This window comes from Pinus tabuliformis, chromosome Q, assembly GCF_031772625.1.
Source record: "Pinus tabuliformis cultivar Carrire ecotype Pingquan chromosome Q, CPIR1, whole genome shotgun sequence".
Classification (NCBI taxonomy): domain Eukaryota; kingdom Viridiplantae; phylum Streptophyta; class Pinopsida; order Pinales; family Pinaceae; genus Pinus; species Pinus tabuliformis.
This window is the reverse complement of record NC_142296.1, coordinates 1,179,915,230-1,179,938,270: the sequence shown is the minus strand read 5'-3', so window position 1 is coordinate 1,179,938,270 and position 23,041 is coordinate 1,179,915,230. Positions and strand designations below refer to the sequence as shown.

At 41.5% G+C, this 23,041-nt stretch overlaps 1 protein-coding gene across 1 annotated transcript; it reads right to left on the bottom strand.

Moving 5' to 3' along the window:
* Positions 1-17,677: 17,677 nt before the first annotated feature.
* LOC149223909 (uncharacterized) lies at positions 17,678-18,409 on the bottom strand. Its single transcript, XM_089388037.1, has one exon. The coding sequence runs from the start codon at positions 18,407-18,409 to the stop codon at positions 17,678-17,680; it is 732 nt and encodes a 243-aa protein (XP_089244163.1).
* Positions 18,410-23,041: the final 4,632 nt, after the last annotated feature.

The following is a 23,041-nucleotide window of genomic DNA, read 5'->3' as shown; positions in this document are numbered from 1 at the left end:
GAATCCATGATGAATATAAAGAAATCATTGCATGGACACTGTCCCAACCTTTCAACCATGGAGCCACTAGGTGAGATATTCTTGGTCTTTAATGGGTGGAAAGAGAACATTTTTGTCACAGATGGAGAACTTCAATGAGGAATCCACTCTAGATGAATCTCATTCAGTGTTTCAAATATTGGTGACATATTTACCAACACGATGTTTGCAATATTGATCTCATTGGATTGATATGTCCTGAACCTTATGATCAATTTTGGAAACATAGTCCTATCCTGGTCACTCAAACTCATATCAGGGGAAAATGTCCTATGCTACAAACCTTTATGGTGAAGGAAAATTGCTCAGATTCATAACAATTCCATTAAAACCAGGGGAGAGAGACCCACACAATCTTATAAAATTGACTTACGCAAATTTGAATAAGAAGGATGCAAACATCAATAATAGAGATCAATACACAAAACAGAGAGGAAATCTGTAGACCAGGTGCCCAACCTTCATTCATTATCCATGCCTTTTGATGATTACAAGTAAAACAAATATTGAATATCAAAGACAAAGATCAACTCTTTGCAAATCCAACCCCAACGCAGTCTGTTTTCCCTATGTAAGTAAGTTGTCTAGATAATTATGGATAAAGACAAATCCACAATAGGAAGCCTTCCTTTACTTCAAACTCATGTGCCCCGTATATATGCTAGTCAACTGGAAGTAGGAAGAGATAAGGCTCAGTTATGACTCCATGAAATACTTGACATGCTGTCCAAAAATAGTAACATTTCTCCTTACTAGCTGCTTTCTAATCCTCCTCCAAATACTCATCATGCATATGGATAAGAAACTTAGCATCATTCCAGATGGAGCAACCAAATTTGTCTTGAATAACACTACCATTGACCATGAGCTGCATGGGTTTGAAACTATTGAAATAGATAGATTGAAATTAAGTCTGATTTGAAACATTCTCGGAATATCTATCCTCATATGCTGTTCACTCACCTTGTGATCCATCTTATCCTCGTTTGTTGGGATAACTCCTTTGCATGTTTTGACTCACAAAGGTAAGAGTTAGGCTAATATGTGACCTTCTTGTCCTGTCTAGAAGCCTGCTATAACTCAATGCTAACTATAGTTTAAACTTACATAACATCATACTTAGAAAATATTTAAAATAGAACTTAAACTCCCCTTTTGCATGCTTCGTTTAATGGATAAGGTATAAAGTTATTCGGTGATGTGCCCTCCACCTATGCAATGCAACTAAAATTTTCACTAGATAAGACTTAAGTTTACAACCCAAATGTATGTCAATTACTTTCTCTAATGCACATGCTTCAAATAGCAGGCACCTTTAACTAGCACTGGGAGTGTATGTACACCTCCACTCAAGCTTGTATAAACCTTTGATGTGCAAAGAACAAATCAGAAAAAGGTGCCACTTCGCCATCACCATATATACATCGCATGCTGTCATGCAAAGTCATAATGATGCATGAGACAAAAAATGCAACATTGACTTCAAAGTATAAAGGCGACAACAATGAAGAAGTTGTGGGAAAAGCGGCTCACTATAGGTAATGACCTCTTGCTTATAAGTTTCTTGGTAGCTACCCGAAAGTGCCAAAGGAAAATTCTCTTCTCTTGCTATTACATATATGTCTCGAACAGATCTATAGGAGTAGCCCCTAACATGTGCCTTTCCGCTGGGTGTAAGCTACAAGAGAGTGCCTAAAGTATGTTCCTTCAATACACAAGGATTTTGACATTTGGATTGAAGGCACTAATGAAAAGCGCACCCTCTTCCTGTTGCCATGATGATGAAGACCATTCTAGAGAGCACATGTGGTAGCATCCTTGTGCTGGTTTGCATCAATCTTCACAAATCAGATCCTCCCTGACAAATAAGTGTGCCTTCTCTGTGTTCTGGTATACCTACTTGAACTATTCTTCCAAGTTCCCTTCATCTATGGGCATAGGATAAGACAAATTTTTTAGCATAGCAGTTTATATGAAGCTTAGATATACCAGTCCCATACCATTCCTCCTCGTTGCAAATGTGTCCCAATCTATTAAAAAAAAAATGTAGTCAGTTCTATTTTACATACGAGGGTGGCTTTTAATTCTGTTGATAGTAGATTATCATTATTCTTATTTAAGATATAGTAGATTTTCCATTCGGACAGTAGGATTATCTTTCAGATATTATATTTGTCATTCTTCATGGAGGAAGTCATAATAACAAATCTTGAGTCTGAGAAGTAAACGACTATGAAGCATGGGAATTCAGATTAGGATGTGTTGAAATATCCTATATGTCACATTAATGATTATTCTACGGGTGGTGGAATTTTCTAGTAAAAACATAGATTGAATACCATGGACTTGTGTAAGGCTTACTGTGATAGTTGTTTTTAATGATCTTAAATTAAATGAGAAGATCAATTCGTAGAGAATTTGGGATTTTAAAATGGAAGCTTATTTAGTCAATAAAAGACCAGTGAAAATATTAGAATACACTCTTACCCTTATTCTAGTGTTGAATAAAAATGCTGTGAAAAATAATGTGTCTCTAGTTTTGGATAAAAGGACCCTCAACTTTCTTCACAACTTTTGTGGTCACTAGCCACTTGTGAAAGGAGTAGGAATCTTTAGAGATGCAGTGCCATTTAGAAGGGAAATACTAATAGTAGCAGGGCAAAGGTAATTATTCCATTCGTTTAATTATTTCTCATTTGTCTGGTCATATTGTGAGCTACATTATATATCATGAAATTGTTTTAGTACTAGTAAATAATGATTAAATATATAATAATTTTGAACCTTTGACATTTAGAGGACATTTCTCTCAATTTAAAAAAAATAATGAAAATCATGTTGGAAATAGTTCTGAAGTTTTGAGTCTTTTATTTTCAAGGTTAACTAGTTGGTTTGGAAGATGAAAAACCATCAAATTGGAAGAGTGGGACTTTTATATTCACTAAGGTTTCAAAGAAACTATATGCATGAAACTTATACTAGCACCTTCTAGTGGAATTGATAGTGCACTAATCCGTTTCTTGCCATTATTTTGGTTTTGGTACCACCTTATAGCATATCCAGGTTCAAATGCTATTTTCCATGACAAATAGTTGAATCTGTTTCAACTCTAATCATTATCGAGGAGTTCCACAAGGATGTCACATGAGCATTTATGATGCCCATTTTGACTTAGATAGCTACCTATGTTAAGGTTTTATTTTGCAGTTCCATGTTATTTATTTATGAACATTATGTAATATTGATGCATTTGGTTGAACATGTGAAACTACTTAGGTTTGATTTTGATGATGGAAATATTTGATGTATGACTTGGTGATGATTTATCTAGTACATGACTTATCAAAGCTATTGTTGTTTCATGTATGGCTTAAGTGGATATGATTTATCTAATGAATGATGTAGTGAACTTATGATTGTTTCTAGTATGCACTACAAAATTGACACATGGATACTAGACTTAATAATGTGATGATTATACATCTTGTTGTTATATAAATGCATGAATGAGAGCTAACCCGCAGGGGGAAAGAACTATATGATAGCCTAGAGCTACTCTTCCACTGAGGGAAGGTCGAGACATATCATGGGGAAGGTATAATGCACATTGTTCTATTACATTTGGTATCTACTTGATATGTACTCTTATGACATGAGTAAAATGCAAATAATAGGTGGCAAGACTACTTGGCTGGATTATTCGATGACAAGTCCAACCAGCTCTATAGTGTGGTCCGTGTTAGGGCATTGACCCTAGTTCAGGAGGAGGGGAGGAGGCATTTCCCACCATGTATCCTCCGAAACTTGGAATCGTGGGAGGGCAGTGATGGAAATGCTCCCCTAGATGTGTGATGACGATTGCCAGTTGCCTGCTGGGGAAGATAGGTCGATGTATTCGACACTTCCACCATGTCGGTTTTATCAGTGGTTAGTATGGCCATTGCCACTAATAAAGCAACAGAGGACGAATAGGGTGGGGATGGAAGTAGGTCAAGATGGATAGGAGGATATAGATCAGTTGGAGACTCTTGATGGGAAGTAATGTCATTGTCTGACTTATCAAATTTTATTGCTATAACTCTCTCTGATTTGCTATGCTTTCGAACTCCTTGTATCTTTTCATTCTAACTTCGGGACGAAGTTTTCTGAAGGAGGGGTGTATGTAATGCCCCAATTAAATCTTATCCTGCAAATTTTATTAATGTTTACATTATCTGAAAATATTGAGAAATATTGGTCTAATATAAAATTCATGATTTGTATTATTCAAATTCCCAACTTAGCTTCTCAAATTGAATCTTAGGTAGGATATGGTCTCCTTCCATTATTTCAAATAATATATATATTCATCTCACATTTCCCAATGTACCCTCACATTTTCTAGGGAGAAGACATGTTCCTCTCCAACTAATTATCAATATATCTATTCATCTCACATTCCCCATTGTACCCTCACATTTACTTGGGAGAAGACATAGTCCTCTCTATTTAATTATCAATATATATATATATATAGATATTCATCTCACATTCCCAAATGTACTTTCAGATTTACTTGGGAGAAGACATGGTCCTCTTCTATTAATTATCAATATATATATTCATCTCACATTGCCCAATGTACCCTCACATTTACTTGGAAGAAGAAATAGTTCTTTCCATTTATATATATATATATATATATATATATATATATATATATATATATATATTTCTGTGTAAAATTAATTCTATTAAGTAGAAGAGAAAGTATTTACAGGGTGACCGAAGTCAGTACAAAGCTCTGAAGAAGAGCTATCATTCTAGTAAAAAACCAACAATGCCTCTCTCCTGAGGCGAAGAGACCCATAACTGAAAACTAAAAACAAAACCATCCAAAGCGACCCATACATACTAATCAAAACCAGGAGACCCGTTCATCAGCAAGCAGCAGAGACCCAGAACCCGGATAACTAAGAAGTAGTCGAGGATATCCAAAACTGGAACAAAAAGAAGGAGGTTTACCTCCAGCAAAGGCATGCTACTCATCAGGTTGTTCCTCCACAACTGGAAACCATACGAATTGTTGTTCATCTTCAGCAGGAGCATTGAACTGAGCAGAGGGACTGGGATCGGCAGGTTGCATCTCTGTGTCCTGAATATTTCTTCCTGGTTCCGTGTGTGCAGGCTATGGCACCATACCAATGCCAAGTTGGAATGCAGGGGGAGGACCATCAGCAGCACCCGAACCTCCAATATTATCCGCAGTGCCTCCTAATTGTGTGGTTTCATAAAACATCACCGTGATGTGAGCAGTGACTCGTGGCCGATGAAGTGAACTATCGAAGGTAAAAATGGAAGACCCAGTAGTCGAGGGTGGCCCAGGAGGCAAATTGGTAGCTCGGCACCTTCCTCGTCTGCTACGGGTGCTCGGATAGCGCCTAGTGAACAGCTCGCTGGTGGCCGGTGAGTCCGAATTGGATTCTTTAGGGGCACGCCTGGGTTGGCCACGACAACAGCCCATTCTCTGTCGAAGGCAAGCCATAATAGGAGATGCCTCAGACGGATACCCAACAGACACTGCACTATATCCTCAAAAGCTCACCGCGGCAGGAGAGAATGTTTGACTGAAACTCTTTGAGCCCACGGGAGTGGAGAGGCTGTTTCCTGCGAAGTCCTCTCCCTCCTTTCCAAAACCTTTGCTCAAAATAGGACTAATGCACCCGAGACTTAAAGACAGAGGCCACTGCTCAGAGCTCGAACTCCAGCCAGTGTCCCAGAGAGAAATAGCATAAACCATACACGCCAACTCCGCTTTAGGCGCAGAATTGACAGAGAGGACCCAGCCTAACACTTCATCTATCTGCCTCGCGCTTGCACTACCTTGCGCTTCCTTATAGTTGTCTTTCCTCCCTCGATTAAACCACACCATGACTGCCTCATTGATGAAGACCGCCATCGCTTGCAGCTCACAGCATGCAAGAACCCATGCATTTACAACTGCACCTGCGGCACCTAACGAGAGTATGTGAGAGTCTGCTTGCCAGGCTGCCTTCCCCCGCGTTACATACCTCTTCACGTACAGGGTGGGTAGGTGTCGAGCCGCCTCCCTCCACCCCTGTCCCATCACATTGAACACCTCCCTATCCACCCACATCCGGGGGGGCTGCATCGCTTTGAACCAACTTGGTGAATTCCTGAGCATGGTCATGGTTTTGAATTATATCTGTTGTACCTGATAACATGGTGTGTCTTGCTTCCACTCCCATATTAGCCAAGAGATCTGCAACTTTATTCCCTTCCTGCTTGGTGTGATTGAAACTAATGGCCTGATTGTTGTGGAGGTGGTGTTCTATGGCCTCCAGTCTGGCCTCAAGCCTCCAGCTGTTAGCAATTTTCCCTGCATGAGTCCCGTTTTGAAGTTGCTTGGCCATGTTTATGAGGATTTGGGAGTCCCCTTCAATCTCTAGGAGCTGGAAGTTGAGGTTTTTGGAGAGGAGGATCCCTTGCCAAAGCCCTTCTAGCTCCACTGAGTTGTTGGTGTCCCAGCCTAAATTCCCAAAGTAGAGGAGGATTGGCAATCCTTTGTAGTCTCTGAAAACACCCCCAAATCCTGCATTTCCTGGGTTGCCCTTGGAGGCGCCATCAAAGTTGAGCTTGATGGAGTTCCTATGGGGAGGGGTCCAAGAGTCCTTCTTGCTTTGACTGCTTTTTTTCATGGGAGGAGAGTGATCTTCCAGCTGGAGGTTCAGATTCCAATTTGCCCAGATGGTTTTTTCAGCGTTGGTGGATGGGAGTGTTGTTGGGAAAAGTATCCAATACGGAATGACCCTATCCCACTCTAAGGGTGATAGTACCTCAGCAACAATCAAAGCAAAGCTATTCGAGATTACTTCTTTATGAGATGTAAGAGAGAGGAGGAAGAGATCCACTAACCGATGTCTTCCGCTAATGATTGATCCAATCTTCTCTCTTTGCTGCTTGCCCCCAGCTCCTTGCTCTTTCACTGGCCCAGCTACACCAAGATCCTGCAAAATAACAAGAGAGGGAAACTACAAGAAGCATACATTCATAATTGATTCAAGGATTAGAATAAATCAAATACACCAGTATAACAACACATCATTGAGATACATGCATATAGAAGAACCTCAAATGCTTTATTAATGGAAGAAGTAAAGTTCAGGAAGTGATACAACCATAAAAGGCCCAATCCAGCATCACCTCCCAGCAGAAAGAAATCTCCTCTTCACCTCCTTCAAGAAAATCACCCAATAGTTCTAAACTCAAACCAACAACACTTCCTTACATTCACAAGATTCCAGCCTCCTTAGACCTCATGAGAGAGATCTATATATAGGATTTTTGGAGAAAGGATGAGTCAGCTTGAGCTTGGCATGGAGCTGACTAGTGTCCTCTCCCACTTCAGTTATTCTTCAGTTCTTGAGTCCACTTGGAGGTTCTTGCTTCCACTTGGAGATCTAGACCCTCTTACTCATCACTAGGCGAATTCTCTGATCCAAGTGTCATTTTGGAAGCTTCCTGGGCATTGACACCTTGAGGAATGACTGTGCCACTTGGCCAAACTCGCCCAACGCAGGTAGCCTTCTTTGCAGTTGACATTCAGCGCAGGTACACAGTGGAGCAGTTGACATTCAGCGCAGATGCTCAGTGGAGCAGCTGACATGATCCAGAATTAGCTTGTTTTTGAGTGTTTTTAGGTGGAGAACTGATATTCAGTGCTGTGGTTTGCTGACCTTGTTCCTCTAGGGGTAGGAACAACATGTTTAGGGACTTTGGATCCCTTAGATTATTGACATTTCATGCTTCATGCTGTAAGGCACAAAAATGTCTATAACAGTTGCCCCCTAAAGTACGAGGTCGTTTATCGGGTGAAATGCTTTATCAGGAGGATCCGAAGTTCATTCAATCGCTGAGAGTTGACCTGTAATAAAATACAATACAATACATTATTTTTCATTCTGCTTTCATGATCTAGCTGAGGCGGGCATTCCCATGCTCAGCTTTATAAATTCATTTTGGTACATAGAAGAGACGATCGTCTGATGGTAGACTGATAATTCTCTGCTGAAATTATCATCCTTTGAGTAGGATGATCATCTGCTGCAATGATGTACATGTCAAATGTCTTTATGTTTCCTGAATATATATCGCAGCCCGGATGGATGAAACTAGATCCGAGGTCTTCATACTCGTTCGATCTTCACTCTAAGTACAAGTCGATCCATGTGAGAATTGCGCTGAAGTCGAACATGGAAAGACATCGCTTGATTACCGGTCAATGATGTAAACCGTTAACAAGCGCGAGAGGAATCACCGATAATGATAATGACCCTCAAGGTACTGCAGTACAATTCACGTGGTGTGAATAAAGGACTTGGCATCAAACACCACGCAAAATCTTCTGGTCGAAGGTCATTGATGTATACCTGTCGTCGGAAGTGATAAACTTGCCATTGAGGCATGCAAGCTTCAAAGTACTGAGGGGGTTGTTCCTAGATCAACTTCTTGGATAATGAGCTGAAGTCGACAAGAAGCAATCCGTCAAAGGAGGGCCTTAATGAATCCCACATCAGTGACACGGAACGGAGCTAATGATTTTAGTGGAGGTGAAAACAATCTGTGACATATGATTCAGGGTGGCGATCATGGGTGGATGAAGGATAATGTATGGCAGTGGATGGGACACGGTTGACTCTTTCTGAACAACATCTCTTGAACATATAACGACACTGATGCGATGGATCGGCAGCATTACCCCAAATGTGGATGGTTTGGCGAAGACCATGGTGATGAGACCCGTGAATGAAACAACCCAACCCAATGTGATACGGAGGAAAAGTGTCATGTTCAAGAGCGACTTGCTACCATTAAAGCTTTGAGGTTCTCCCAATTTTTCCCATAGTCATTTCTGACCAGTACCTCTTTATTTTTGTCAAGCTTGAGGAGGATAACATATGCTTGTTCTATAACCTGCCCTTCGGGCAAGCCTATCGCTATGTTTTAACGAGCCTAGCGATAGGGAAACTCGTTCTCGTCTAAAGACAAGTTTGTCGCTATTTAATCATTTTAACAAGTCTAACGACAAGGAAAACTCGGTCCTTTTCATTTTTAGAGAGTCTGAAAAGGTACAGAAAGTTAACTCCAAAATTCCTTTTTCGTCATCTAATCCCTTAAGTCCGAAAAAGTATAAAACAATACAGAAGGGATGAGTTTTCGATAATTTTAACGAGCCGAATAAAACAAGCGCTCGACCCTTTTGTGCAATAATCCCTCAGGTCCAAAAAGATTAAAATCTAGAGGAGGGATAGCTCTTCCGGTCCTTTTAACGAGCTGGAAGGCCAAAACTCGGCAAACTTTTCATATTTTACGAGTCAGTTGAAAAGAGCTCAAAGAAGAATCGTCTTTTGAGGAACGAGTGATAAACAGGGATAGCAGCAGATTCCAGGTACAGGTTGGAATTTTCCAATCACGGCAGTGTCACAAGGATGGCTAGGTGAAATCACTCTTCACAGCTGTTCCTCAAAATGGGTAAACAATCATATGGAGGTGAACGATCGGCCAAATGGAATGGAGGTGGCAGGTGCAAAACATGACCAAGGCTTTTATGGCTAATAAATTTACAATCACAATGGTTATTTATCGGAATAGGTTCATTTTTTAATGAGCTTAAACTCTGGAGGAAACTCTTGCTCAATATTATGTTTATTTTTTAACGAGCATGAACTATGTGCTAAAACTGCTCGGATCTCGCTTTTCTATTTTTTAACGAGCATAAATTCCGCGGTAAAACTGCTCGATATACCAGTCATAAGATAAGAATGTCTCCTGTGAGATAGCTATTTTTTATGGAGCATTATCCCACGAAGCTATGCTCCTTCTCATCCTTTCTTTATGCAAGTTCGGAAACGGCTAATCCTACGAGTTTAAAGGGTTATACCTACAGGTTTAAAGGGAGGACCTAAAAATTTAAAAAAATAAATAGTCGTCCCTTGCTTGCACTCCAAAAGGTTTGCATGCCCCCAAGTATAAAGTACAATTTCAAGGCTGCCCCTACTTATCCGATAAAACATTTGTTTTAAAGGGTGAGGCTTGCCTCTTTCTGGTTACCCAAAGATTGTTTTGTTAACACCATCAAACGAAAACATTTCCTCGGCACTGTCTACCGAAATAGACAATGGTGAATGACCTTTGTCAAACAAGTAACCTTGACAAAAGAATCCTATTCTAGAACAACCCCTCTTCCATCCACGGACGGGGTACGGACTAGTCATATTCTTTCGCGGAAATTCTACCTTATACCCAAGGTTTCCTCTGCCCGAAGCAGACCAGGATGCATGCCCCCTGGGTTCCAGTCCCATCTTTCTGAATCACTCGCACTCATCGGGAAGGAGGACTGGGGGTGGAGACATTTCTTGAGTGAATAAACCATTGAGCGTTGGTATGTGACTATTTGCAATGCGTGATCCCGGAAATGAAAGTTGGTCTACGAGCTTGACCATTCTTCCTTCGTGTGGAAAACACATTACTCTAAAGAGTGAGGAGACTATTGCCTCCATGCAATATATATAGTCTCGTCCAAGAAGTAGGTTATAATCCAAGGGTCCTTGAACGACCATCACGTTCATTTGAACGGTCTTCCCTTTCAATGTAACAGGCACATTGGGGAGGATCCCTAATGGTCGACTGGTTCCTTTATCAAAACCCGAGAGATTTCTTATCTCAGGCAAAAGCGCCGGGGAACCCAGTGCTTTCCAAGCAACAGAGGAAAGGATACTCACAGATGCCCCTTCATCAATGATAGTGCCAGCCATTACCATTCTATAAATTTGGACTATGATTCTGAATGGTATACTTGCTGGCAGCCGGGGTCTGCCTAGTTGGTTCCAATCAAAGGACACAACCAGGTTGCTTGGTGGTGGGACCGAATACACAGCCGGATATGACCCTGACAATGTTCCTTCCTGCGATAAAGGAATGGGCGCATTACCCTGATGCTCATCAGAGTCGGTGTTGATGAAAAGAATCTGGATGGTGTCATCCTTATTCTCTTCAGTGAGTGTGTCATTTGAAGATGAATCTTCATTGACAGTGTCATTTGAAGATGAAACCTCCGAAGGCAGAACCGAGTCAACTGCCGTTTCGACCTTTAGACTTTCGTCTGGTCTGGATTCAGTAGGTTCATTTTCAATGACTGACGCTTCAGCCGACCACTTGAGTGGGCCAGCTATATTTTCAACCAACGAAGGACTTGGCATGAGTTTTTTGTATCTAGGAGGAAGTCTTAACGGTGAAACCGGGCGATATTCCAAAACTCTCTTCGCTTCGTCTAAGAAGGGACAATGGTGGATGGAGTGATCGCCTTCACACAATCTGCAGGGGGATCTTGCTCCCCCTCTTTGTCTTGAACCTTCACTTTCGCTGGTTGACGGTAAGCATTCAACATGGCTATCAGAGGTTGATGCTCCCGAATTGTGCAAACGAGGGGACCAGTCCCTTAGTATTCGGGGAATATAGGGACAATCTCTATGGAAGTGGTCTCCTGTACATATGACACATGGCGATTTAGGCCCGGTCTGTGCTGTGTGTGGATTTTTGTCAGATGTCTTTTGCCTGCCCCCAGTCGCCTTAGGCTCCTTCTTCTTCTTCTCTCTCTTCTTCTTCTCCTTCTTCTCCATGGGAGCTTGGCTTTTGCCGGCTCTACCTTGCGAAGATGAAGGATCGGAGGAAGAGTTATAGGAAGTAGAAGGCTGGTGGGCAGCTCTAGACTGGTCTAACTGTTGACTCGACTATTCAGGAACCATGGTTTTCTGAACTACATTGGTTGAGAATAGCCAAATAGGCAGGCCAATTGTCAGTCCTGGAAGCGACAATGTGGCCATGTGGGGCGCACCAACTTCTCCCCAAGAGGAGAAAGGACTAGGATTTCCATCATGTGGAATTCATTGGTTGGGGCGTTCCATGTTCTCAACCTACAGATCAACGTAGGAATAGGAGGTGATTATGTTCCGTTTAAAATAAATTTTATAACGACGCTTTAGACACAACTTGCTTTTTCACTTTTTAAGAGTCGAGAAAAAGCTAAAGATGACTCTAGTCTCCTTCGATGTTTTAACGAGCCCGAAGTGACAAATGCTCGGATGGACTTTTTCAGTTATAGTGTTTGAAAAAGGCCAAAAGAAACTACTCTGGAGTTCTAGGCAGAGGGTGTGCCAAACTTTTCGCAAAACCACATAATACGTTTTACGGTACGAGTGGTCGATCTTCGTGAATGCTGTGTTCACTGCATTGCGATCAGTAGGGCGGCCGACATGGTTTCCTATGGATAAAGGCTTTGTTCCTATAGGGGTCTCCCAATATATACGCGACGGTACGTGGGAGCACAAGTCCGTATTGATACTTATCGCTTCGCCGTGGAGGAATCACCCAACCACTCAACGCTAAGATATCACGTTTAACGACGCCGGAACACGTCTCTAGCTTAGACCTCTATGTGTTTGCGTTATGTATCAATGTATTGTTATGTAAATTCAATTTATTTTAAGGTTGATCTTGTTTAGCAGTTTTCCTTTATGGATCACCACGAGATGTATGGTAACACTCCTAAATGCAGTCTAAGATGATAAGCAAGCTTTTCAATCTTTCAACTTTGAAAATCTTAACTACTGAGGGAAAAGAAAGACATCATATTTTCACACAGATCATAGAGCACACACTAATGCACTTTTTTCTAAATCGACATGCAAACTGTCATAATGCACATGCATAATGCAAGTATTTCTTTTCTGTTTCTTAATGTTGATGTAATACAAAAAGAAAGCTGTTGTATAATTTTGAATTCAATTTCAAGTGAAAGCAAACAAGCTTGTCCAAAATCAAAAGACACCTTAAGATTTACTTGTTTCGGCACTAGAAATATATAAATTCAAACCATATGACGAAAGAAAAAGCTCAATCAGCTATGAACAGCAACCAAACTAACTCTTAAGATCAAAACGACACTTAATCACAGGTCTAGATCTAAGAGGCCACAACAAGACTAGTTCACTTTCGTTATGGGAAACTGCAAATGATACAAGAAATACACAAAGAACAAACACAGTTTCTTTATACAACCGAGGCGGAATAGTGGCAAGGAAAGTTGGTTTCAGATAGGTACATTGACTGATAACAGGCTGCAAAAACAAGGGTGAAAACAGGGAAATAAACAGGAGGGAACCCCAGTAGCACTAGGCAAAACTGGTTCAGCACAGGTAGTACACTGGCAGTTTGACCTTCAGCGCAGGTAGCCCCTTCGGGAACTGCGCTGAAATGCAGACTGCCTTCACAGTGCCTGCACTGAAGAGATAAACTTTCGTTTTTCTCAGTTTCCGGGTCACAGATTGCTCAAAAATTCACAGTTTTTGGCCAAATCAGAAGCTATCAATCAAGTACACACTAAGGGATGAAAAGCTATCACTAAGAGCTATTTAGAGTCCTCGTGAATCAGTTCTTCAAATCATAAACATGCCCAGAAACTGAGCTAGAGTAGCTACCCTCTACTTTGCATTTGAAAGCTCCAAATGCAGTTCGATTCGGTACTCCCTGTGTTTATGAAATGAATAGCAAAAACACAAACAACCAACAAGATACGATCCCCAGCGGAGTCGCCAATTTGTTTTTGGGAAAAGTATCCAATACGGAATGACCCTATCCCACTCTAAGGGTGATAGTACCTCAGCAACAATCAAAGCAAAGCTATTCGAGATTACTTCTTTATGAGATGTAAGAGAGAGGAGGAATAGATCCACTAACCGATGTCTTCTGCTAATGATTGATCCAATCTTCTCTCTTTGCTGCTTGCCCCCAGCTCCTTGCTCTTTCACTGGCCTAGCTACACCAAGATCCTGCAAAATAACAAGAGAGGGAAACTACAAGAAGCATACATTCATAATTGATTCAAGGATTAGAATAAATCAAATACAACAGTATAACAACACATCATTGAGATACATGCATATAGAAGAACCTCAAATGCTTTATTAATGGAAGAAGTAAAGTTCAGGAAGTGATACAACCATAAAAGGCCCAATCCAGCATCACCTCCCAGTAGAAAGAAATCTCCTCTTCACCTCCTTCAAGCAAATCACCCAATAGTTCTAAACTCAAACCAACAACACTTCCTTACATTCACAAGATTCCAGCCTCCTTAGACCTCATGAGAGAGATCTATATATAGGATTTTTGGAGAAAGGATGAGTCAGCTTGAGCTTGGCATGGAGCTGACTAGTGTCCTCTCCCACTTCAGTTATTCTTCAGTTCTTGAGTCCACTTGGAGGTTCTTGCTTCCACTTGGAGATCTAGACCCTCTTACTCATCACTAGGCGAATTCTCTGATCCAAGTGTCATTTTGGAAGCTTCCTGGGCATTGACACCTTGAGGAATGACTGTGCCACTTGGCCAAACTCGCCCAGCGCAGGTAGCCTTCTTTGCAGTTGACATTCAGCGCAGGTACACAGTGGAGCAGTTGACATTCAGCGTAGATGCTCAGTGGAGCAGCTGACATGATCCAGAATTAGCTTGTTTTTGAGTGTTTTTAGGTGGAGAACTGATATTCAGTGCTGTGGTTTGCTGACCTTGTTCCTCTAGGGGTAGGAACAACATGTTTAGGGACTTTGGATCCCTTAGATTATTGACATTTCATGCTTCATGCTGTAAGGCACAAAAATGTCTATAACAGGGAGGTCTTCCTGCGTCCACTTGCTTATCGCCAAGGTCTCCTGGAGGTTGTGACATAAATTTCCCCATAAGATTTCTGGAGGGGAACTTTGATCCTTGAATATGCGCTTGTTCCTTTCCTTCCAAATCGTCCAGAGGAGGTGTCTAGGGATTATTCGCCACAGGTGATTGAGAATGCCACTTTGTAGGGGTTCTGGAGCCATTGACGAAGAGTATCGCGGATGTGTGCGGAACCTCTACAATTTCTTTGACATCGGAAGCTAGCTTTGTCCCATAGTTGTTTGGCCAGAGGGTAGGAAGCAAGGAGGTGCTGAAAGGTTTCTTCCTGATCTTTGTAGTTGACACACCCGGAGGGTCCATGAAAATTCCTGCGTCTTAGATTATCCCAGGTAAGAATCCTACGATGCCCCACCATCCAAAGGAAAAAAGAGATCTTGGGCCAAATGCCTGGGGTCCAAATTCGACTCCAAATGGGATTTGGGGGGTCTGAGTCCGTGCATAAGAGCTTGTAGGCTTCTTTGGTTGTGAAGGTACCCCTAGGCGTGTAACCCCAACGGAGGATGTCCTTGTCCTCTGAGCATCTGACAGGCCAATTTTTGAGCTCCTCCTCTAGAAGTTGCTGAGTTTGATGATTGGCCTGCTCGATTATTCTATTGTTGTTCTTCCATTGTCGGTATCCTTGATTTATGTCCTGGGTCCAATTCAGGCATACTTCTTCTTGTAACTATCCTTCCCTGTATCTATGTAGATGCTGTTCCATGATATTATGCAGTTTTGGCAGTTGGTTCCACGCGTCCATCCAGAATCGCGCCGAACGTCTGTTCCTCACTTCCCAAAAACTGTGTTGTTGGATCATTAGGTAGTATTGTTTGGCGGCATTCCAGATAAAGGAACCTTTCATTGTAGGAGTGTACCTGATTAGATCTTCTGCCGGCCTGAGATTGGCATATTTGGCTGTCCAGATGGCTGCCCATGGCTTGTTGGGTGTTGTTACCCATTGCCACCATATTTTGGCACACATGATAGAGTTGCTGTGACTTGGGTCCCTTAGACCAATGCCTCCCTTTTCCTTAGGCCGACAGACTGTTGTCCATCTCACCAAGGCCCATTTTTGATTGGTTCCAGTGGCTCCCCATAAGAAGTTGCGCTGAAGGGTTTTTATTCTTTTAATTACCCATTTGGGCGCTGCCAAGATAGAAAAAAGGTATAGTGGCATGGACTGAAGGACCGCTTTGATTAGGACCAATCGACTGGCTATATTCAAAGTTCTATGAGTCCAGAGATTTAAACGTGATTCAAGCTTCTCAAGGAGAGTGCGCCAAGAGGCGTGCTTTAAGGCGGAAGCTATTAGAGGGGCGCCCAGATATTTGGAGGGAAGGGTATCAATGGTAAAACCCAGAATACGCGCGATGGCAAATTGGGTGACCGGGGGGGTGTGGAAGAAGTAGATCTGAGATTTAGCCGTATTGATGCAAGTGCCAGAGGCTTCGGAGAAGTCATTCAGCAGGGTTTTAAAGAGGGAGGCTTCCTGAACAGAGGGATAACCAAACAACATATTATCGTCCACAAACTGTTGGTGGGAGATCGCAGGCAAGTTATGGATCGACAGACCTTTGAGGCGATTGGAGAGGAGGGCTTGCTTAATGTGACGACCCAGACCTTCCGCCATCAAAACAAAAAGGAAAGGTGAAAGGGGATCACCTTGTCTGATTCCTCTGGAAGGCCTGAAGGGACAGGAGGGGATGCCATTAATGAGGATGGAGAAGAAAGAGGAAGATATGAGGCTCATCACCCAACACACCCACATATGTGAGAAACCGAAGGCTGATAGGATTTTTTGAATGTATAACCAATTAAGCTTATCAAAATCTTTTGAGAGATCGAGCTTGAGTATCATACCTGCTTGTTTGGAGTGCTTGAGGGAATGTATGACTTCATGGGAGAGAATGATTCCATCCAGGATCTGCCGCCCCTCTACGTAGCCCGACTGCTCTGGTGAGATGAGCATGGGTAGAAACGGTTTCAGCCTGTTGGCAATCACCTTGGATATCACTTTGTAAATGACATTACAGAGTGCAATTGGCCTAAATTTGTCCGGAGTTCTGGTGATCTCCACCTTGGGGATAAGCGCCATGAAGGTAGAATTAAGGGATGGAAGAAGCCAGTGTTGGGTGCGCGATTCCTCCACCACTTGCCAAACCTCTTCTTTTATCAGATCCCAAAAAGAGTGGAAGAACGTTGTGGTAAAGCCATCTGGGCCAGGGGCCTTGCCTTCCTTGAGCTGTTGCATTGCTGTATCCACCTCCTGTTGCATGATAGGACGTAAGAGAAGTTCATTGTGCTCTGCTGTAATGAGTTTGGGCACATTACTGATGATTTTATCTATGGCCGGAGTTCTGTCCAGTTGGGGTTCTTGATGAACCTACTTAAAGTGCCTGAGGAACTCCTGCTTGATCTCCTCATGATTTTCCAATCTCTCCCCTTCTGGATTCTGAATGAAAGAGATAGTGTTGTGCATCCTTCGCTGTATAGTGGTTCGATGAAATAATTTAGTGTTCCTTTCTCCCTCTTTCAGCCATTGAATCCTTGATTTTTGTCTCCATAGGATTTCCTCCTGCTTCCTTCGCTCCTCCAATTGGTTATGAATGCGAAGTTCCTGAGCCAGGGTATCCTCGTTGTGTCCTTCTGAAATGATATGTTGCTGGAGCTCTGCCATCTCCTTATTTAAACTCTGCTGGGCTTGAAAGATGTTGCCGAATGTCTCCTTGTTCCAAATCTTGATTTGGGCCTTGAGGAATTTGAGATTTTGCTGGAACTGAAACATTTTTGAACCACCTGGTGGGGGAAAGGAGGTCCAAACAGATCTGGTGAAGTCTTTGAATGCAGGGTGTGAGAGCCAGAAATCCTCAAAGTGAAAAGGTCACCCTTTAACATCACTTGGTCTTTGCCATTGGAGGGCGATCGACCAATAATCTGAGCCTGAGAATGGAAGAATTGAAGCCGATATGTCTCCACCCAGATGCACTATATTGTCCGAAAGGAGGAATCTATCAAGTTTGGATGCTATTTGCTGCCTTCCAGTTCTACGGTTGCTCCATGTATGCGTACCATTGCAAAATTGCATATCTATGAGAGCATTGTTTTGTATAAAATCCTTGAAGTAGGGTACCTCCTGCTCCAGTCTCGCACGCCCCCCTTTCTTTTCTTCCATTTTGGTTATCATATTATAGTCCCCTCCTACTATCCACAGCGGATGGACTCTGTTGCTGTTGAGTTCTTCTATTGTGTTAAGAACTGCAATTTTCCTGCTAGCTATTTGAGGAAAATAAACGTTGGTCAAGTGCCCATACACATTAGTGCCCACTATATGAAAGGTTGCTTGAATCATGTGATGTGTTGCATGAATGTCATTCAGTTCAATCGCTTGGGTGCTCCAAGAAATTGCCAATCCTCCCGAAGCCCCTGTGGCATCCACTGCCACCGAGTGACAACCTGGCCATGCTTTGGCTAGAATATTTGCTACAGCACTATTATTACACTTAGTTTCCTGAAGAAAGAGAATTTGTGGCTGCTCCTGTTTAATCATATCTTTTATTAGTCTCCGTTTCCCAGGGCTGTTGAGCCCTCTTATATTCCAAGAAATCAGCTTCATGGTTCACTGTGGTGGGTGGGCTTGTAGTACTTAGTTAGCTTGGCATACCTGCCTGAATCCACCAGAATTTTCCCTAGCGCAATAGTTCGCTGGAGATCTGTTCTTCTTCCTCGCTTTTTGAAATCCTTGGGAGGTAAGCCTAAGTCCCATTGACTGCCCGGTTGGATGCCAAGCTGCTGCTGCTGGTACGCTCGAGCAATGATGACTTCCAGTTTGCTGATCTGGAGCTCTGATATTTTGTCATAATCCCTTTTCCTGCAAAATTGCTCCATTGCCTGGATATCAAGACCATTTAGGTCAAAACTCTCAGGCTCTTCCTCCATTAGCTGTACTTGATTTTCCTCGTTCACAATGAGAGCATGGCTTAAGGATTGACTGGGAGTATCATCCACCTCCATATCTTTCTCTTTTTCCTCGGAGTTCTTGCTTGCCTTCTGGGGTGAGTCCGGGGGGGAACTGTCATGCAAGGGGGGGGCTGAGGGCACAGGATCAGGGAGGGTATGCAGGATATGGTCAGTTGAGGGATCGGCGAGGACCTCAAAACTGTTGCTTGTAGAGGGAATGGAGGTAACATCCAGCAAGGGTTTTTTCCCTGAAGGGGGCTTCTTGTGAGATCTTTTACGGGAGGTTACTTTAGTAAATCCTTCTTGATCTGTCTGCCCCGTCAGTGCAGCATTGACAGAGTTGACATTGAGAGGACAATCTCTAAAGAGATGACCCAGTGCATGACATCTACGGCAACGAAATGGGATATGCTCATAATCTAAGGGTTGAACCCATTCAAAATCATCATGAAGAAGACTTACCGAGTCTGGGAGGGGTTTGTCCAGTTGCATGAAGACACAAATACGGGCGTAGGAGGTGTATCGGCGCAGTTTCGTTTCTTCCGCCGATTTTACGTACTCACCCAATCCATTGCCTATGTCCTTAAGAGAATCTTCGTCCCAGTACTCCACCGGAAGCGAGTACATCCGGATCCATACAGGAACCCAGCTGAGGTCTTCCTTGTCTGGGTTGAACCTTTCCACCCACTCTCTTAAGTAGAGGCCTGCTGAGTTGAAGAAGTAGGGTCCTTGGTCCATGATACGGTTTCTGTCTTCTAAACACAGAAAGATCGCCGTGAAGAACCCTTTGGGTCCTAGTTGCAGGGTAACATGACCTTTAGGCTTCCATTTGGCTGAGATCCAGCCATGCAGAGCCTTTTCCGTCGGCCAGAAGCCAATAAAATTTCCAATAAGCGCATGGTCCTTCATGAACTGGATTTGTCCGTTGACCCTATGGCTCGGCAGTTCTATCTTGGGCCTTACAGCAGCCACTGGCTTGCAGGTGTTCGATGTGATCCTGGGCCTGTCCTTTGTTTCTGGGGAACCCGCCAAATTCCCATTGGTTTCTTCTGTTGCATGCGTGGATGGGTTTGTGTTCTTCTGCCCTTGAGGGCGATCATTGTTCTCTGCTTCGTGCCCTAGCTCAGAAGTCGGAGTGCCAGAATGCCCTTGTGGCGTACGATTGGACAATGGGGAGGGCGATGATGCCCCCCCCCGGGTGAAGCCCATTACCTTGGCGGAGAACCAAAGGCGGGTCGTTAGAAAATTGTAGCTGATTGATCTGCAGGGATCTGGAGAAGTGCAGGGAATGCAGGCAGCGCCGTCGTAGGGTTTACAGAACCCTAGCCTCTGTGCCAAGCTTTATCTATCTTATTTTATATATATATATATATATATATATATATTCATCTCACATTCCAAAATGTAATTTTAGATTTACTTGGGAGAAGACATGGTCCTCTCCCATTAATTTCCCAATTTTATATTCATGTCACATTTCCAAATGTACTCCCAGCTTTACTTGGGAGAAGATAAGCCAACTGTAAGGATGGATGAGAAGTTAATGACATTAATGAGAGGTGGGTGAGATGGAGAAGAGAGGGAGGGTATAAAAAGGGAAGGGGGAAGGGCGAAAAGGGGGATGTGGGGTCTTGCTTATGATTTTTGGGGTTGGTTGTGATTTTAGGATTGGTTGTGATTTATGGAGACCTTAGGAACCCGTGGAGGTTTCTTGGGTTGTTGAGAAGAGGGAAATATTTTTCATCTTGGTTTGGATAATTCATCTTGGACACACACACTACATATGGTTGGACTTGGGCTCAGAGGGCTAGGGAACCTGTGGAGGTTTCCTGGGCTAGGAATTATTTTCTAGTTGGTTGGGAGGTAAATCCAGTTGGGCTAGTCAAGAGGAGCATACAGCAGGGGCAACAGCTCAAAGGCATCTCCACCAGCCACCGGTACAGGTATTCCTCTATATATTACTCATGTAAATTTATTAAAATGAAATGTTCACTATAAGTTATAAGGATTAGAAAATGGTAAAATTTTCATTGTTTAAAAGTCTTGTAAGAAAGTAAATTATTGTCTCTTATTGCATTTCAATTCTAGAGAAATAAATTTGTTAGAAGACCCTAGGATAGGGCTCTTACAATATGCCAACTGAAAGAGAAATTGAACACATAATGGAATTCAAATCAGGATCAAATCCTATCAACATCAATCCATATAAATATTTTCATAATAAAAAAACTAAAATTGAAAGATTAGTCCTGGATCTTTTAAAGTTTAGTATCATCACAAAAAGTATAATCCCTTACGTTGCTCCTTTGGTTGTAGTCCAAAAGAAGGATGAATCAATTAGACTATGTGTAATAGAGGATTGAACAATATAACGATTAAGAATGATTTTTCTATCCCCTTCATAGATGAAATGTTAGATGAACTTCATGGAGCCAAATATTTTTCAAAATTGGACTTGAGATCTAGGTACTACCAAATCAGAATAAGATTAGAAGACATAGCAAAGACCGCCTTTCAAATTGATGAAGGTCATTACAAGCTTAAGGTAATGTCTTTTGGTTAACTAATTCTCTAGTAACCTTACATGCTACCATGAATGAGGTATTCCAACCACATTTAAGGAAGTTTGTGCTTGTTTTCTTTGACAATATTCTAATCTATAGTAAAACATGAAAGGAGCGTCTACAACATTTGGAACAAGTTCTCACTATACTAGAAGAACATTAGTTTTATGAAAAACTGTCCAAATGCACCATTGGGAAGGAAGAAGTAGAGTACCTTGAGCACATAATATCCAAGGAAGGACTAAAGGTAGATCCTAATAAGATCAAGGCTATAAAATAATTGTCCAAACCAATTTACATCACCAAATTAAGAGTATTTTTAGGGTTTATTGGATGCTATCGAAGGTTTATTCAAAATTATGCTCATGCAATTTCACCCCTAACAAACCTTTTAAAGAACTCATTTCAATGGTATGATAAGGGAAAAAAGTGTTTTGAAGCCTTAAAGGAAATTATGTCCAATGCACTTATGTTGGAAACTCCAGATTTTTCAAAGCCTTTTGTAATTGAATGTGACATGTCAAAATTGGAATATGAGTAGTGTCAATGCAGGATGGCCATCCAATAACATTTAAAAGTAGGAATCTAAATAAAATTGAATGTCTAAAGTCTACATACAATAAGTAAATGCTCACCATTATGCATGCATTAGCAAAGTGGATACAATATCTTTTGGGAAGTAAGTTTTTAATACGAACATACCATAATAGTCTTTAGCACCTCCTCCAACAAAAAACACTTCTACAGAAAATTTAAAATGGATAAAAAAAAGTGTCACCTTTGACAAGGAGAATTTACATAAGAAATAGAGAGACAACGTAGTAGCAAATGCTCTATCCAAAAAATACAAAGAGTCATAATTTCTTGCAATTTCGGTTGTAGTTTTAACATGACTTAACAAAATCCGAAGTATGTATGCAATATATCCAAAAACATGTGCTATAATCAATAATCCTACGTAGAATTCAAAATTTGAATGAAAAAATGATATACTTTGGTATAAAGGAATAATTTACGAAAGTCCAAAATCCAAATTTAAGTCCAAAGTTTCAAGGAATCCCATGATTCATTATCACGAGGACATGTAAGGTTCTTTAAAACCTACTATAATGAATGCCACTTATTTTTCTAGAGGGGAATGATTAATTATATTCAAAAAATTGTAGCAAAGTGTGAAGAATTCCAAATAAATAAAAATGAGAACATTACAACCTCAGGACTGCTCCATCCCTTAAATTGTTAGTTGCTTACAAAAAAATATCGATCGACTTTATTGAAGGGATATCCATGTCAAATGGAAAAGAAAAAATCCTAGTAGTAGTCATAAGAATGAAGAAATCAAACTTAGCAAAACAAATCGTTGAGATATTTTCAAAAATGTCTACAAACCACATGGGTTTCCAAAGGTCATTGTTGGCCATAGAGACGCCAAATTTAAGGGACATTTTTGGAAGGAATTTTTCAAACATATTGGAACATATGTCAACATGAGCTCAACATTCCATCCTCAAAGAGATGATCAAACAAAAGATTTCAATAAATATTTAGAATCTTACATTTGTTTTTATGCAACAGACAAACAAAATAAGTGGGTGCAATGGTTAAACCTCACCAAATAGTTGTACAATTAACTTATCATACTTTAATGAAAATGACAACATTTCAAGCTCTGTATGGTTATAAGCCTCCTAAATGGAAGTAATTTTTTATTATCGAGACAAAAT

Excerpts from the sequence above, each read along its gene's own strand:
- LOC149223909 (XM_089388037.1), bottom strand. The coding sequence starts at position 18,409 with ATGAAGCTGATTTCTTGGAATATAAGAGGGCTCAACAGCCCTGGGAAA.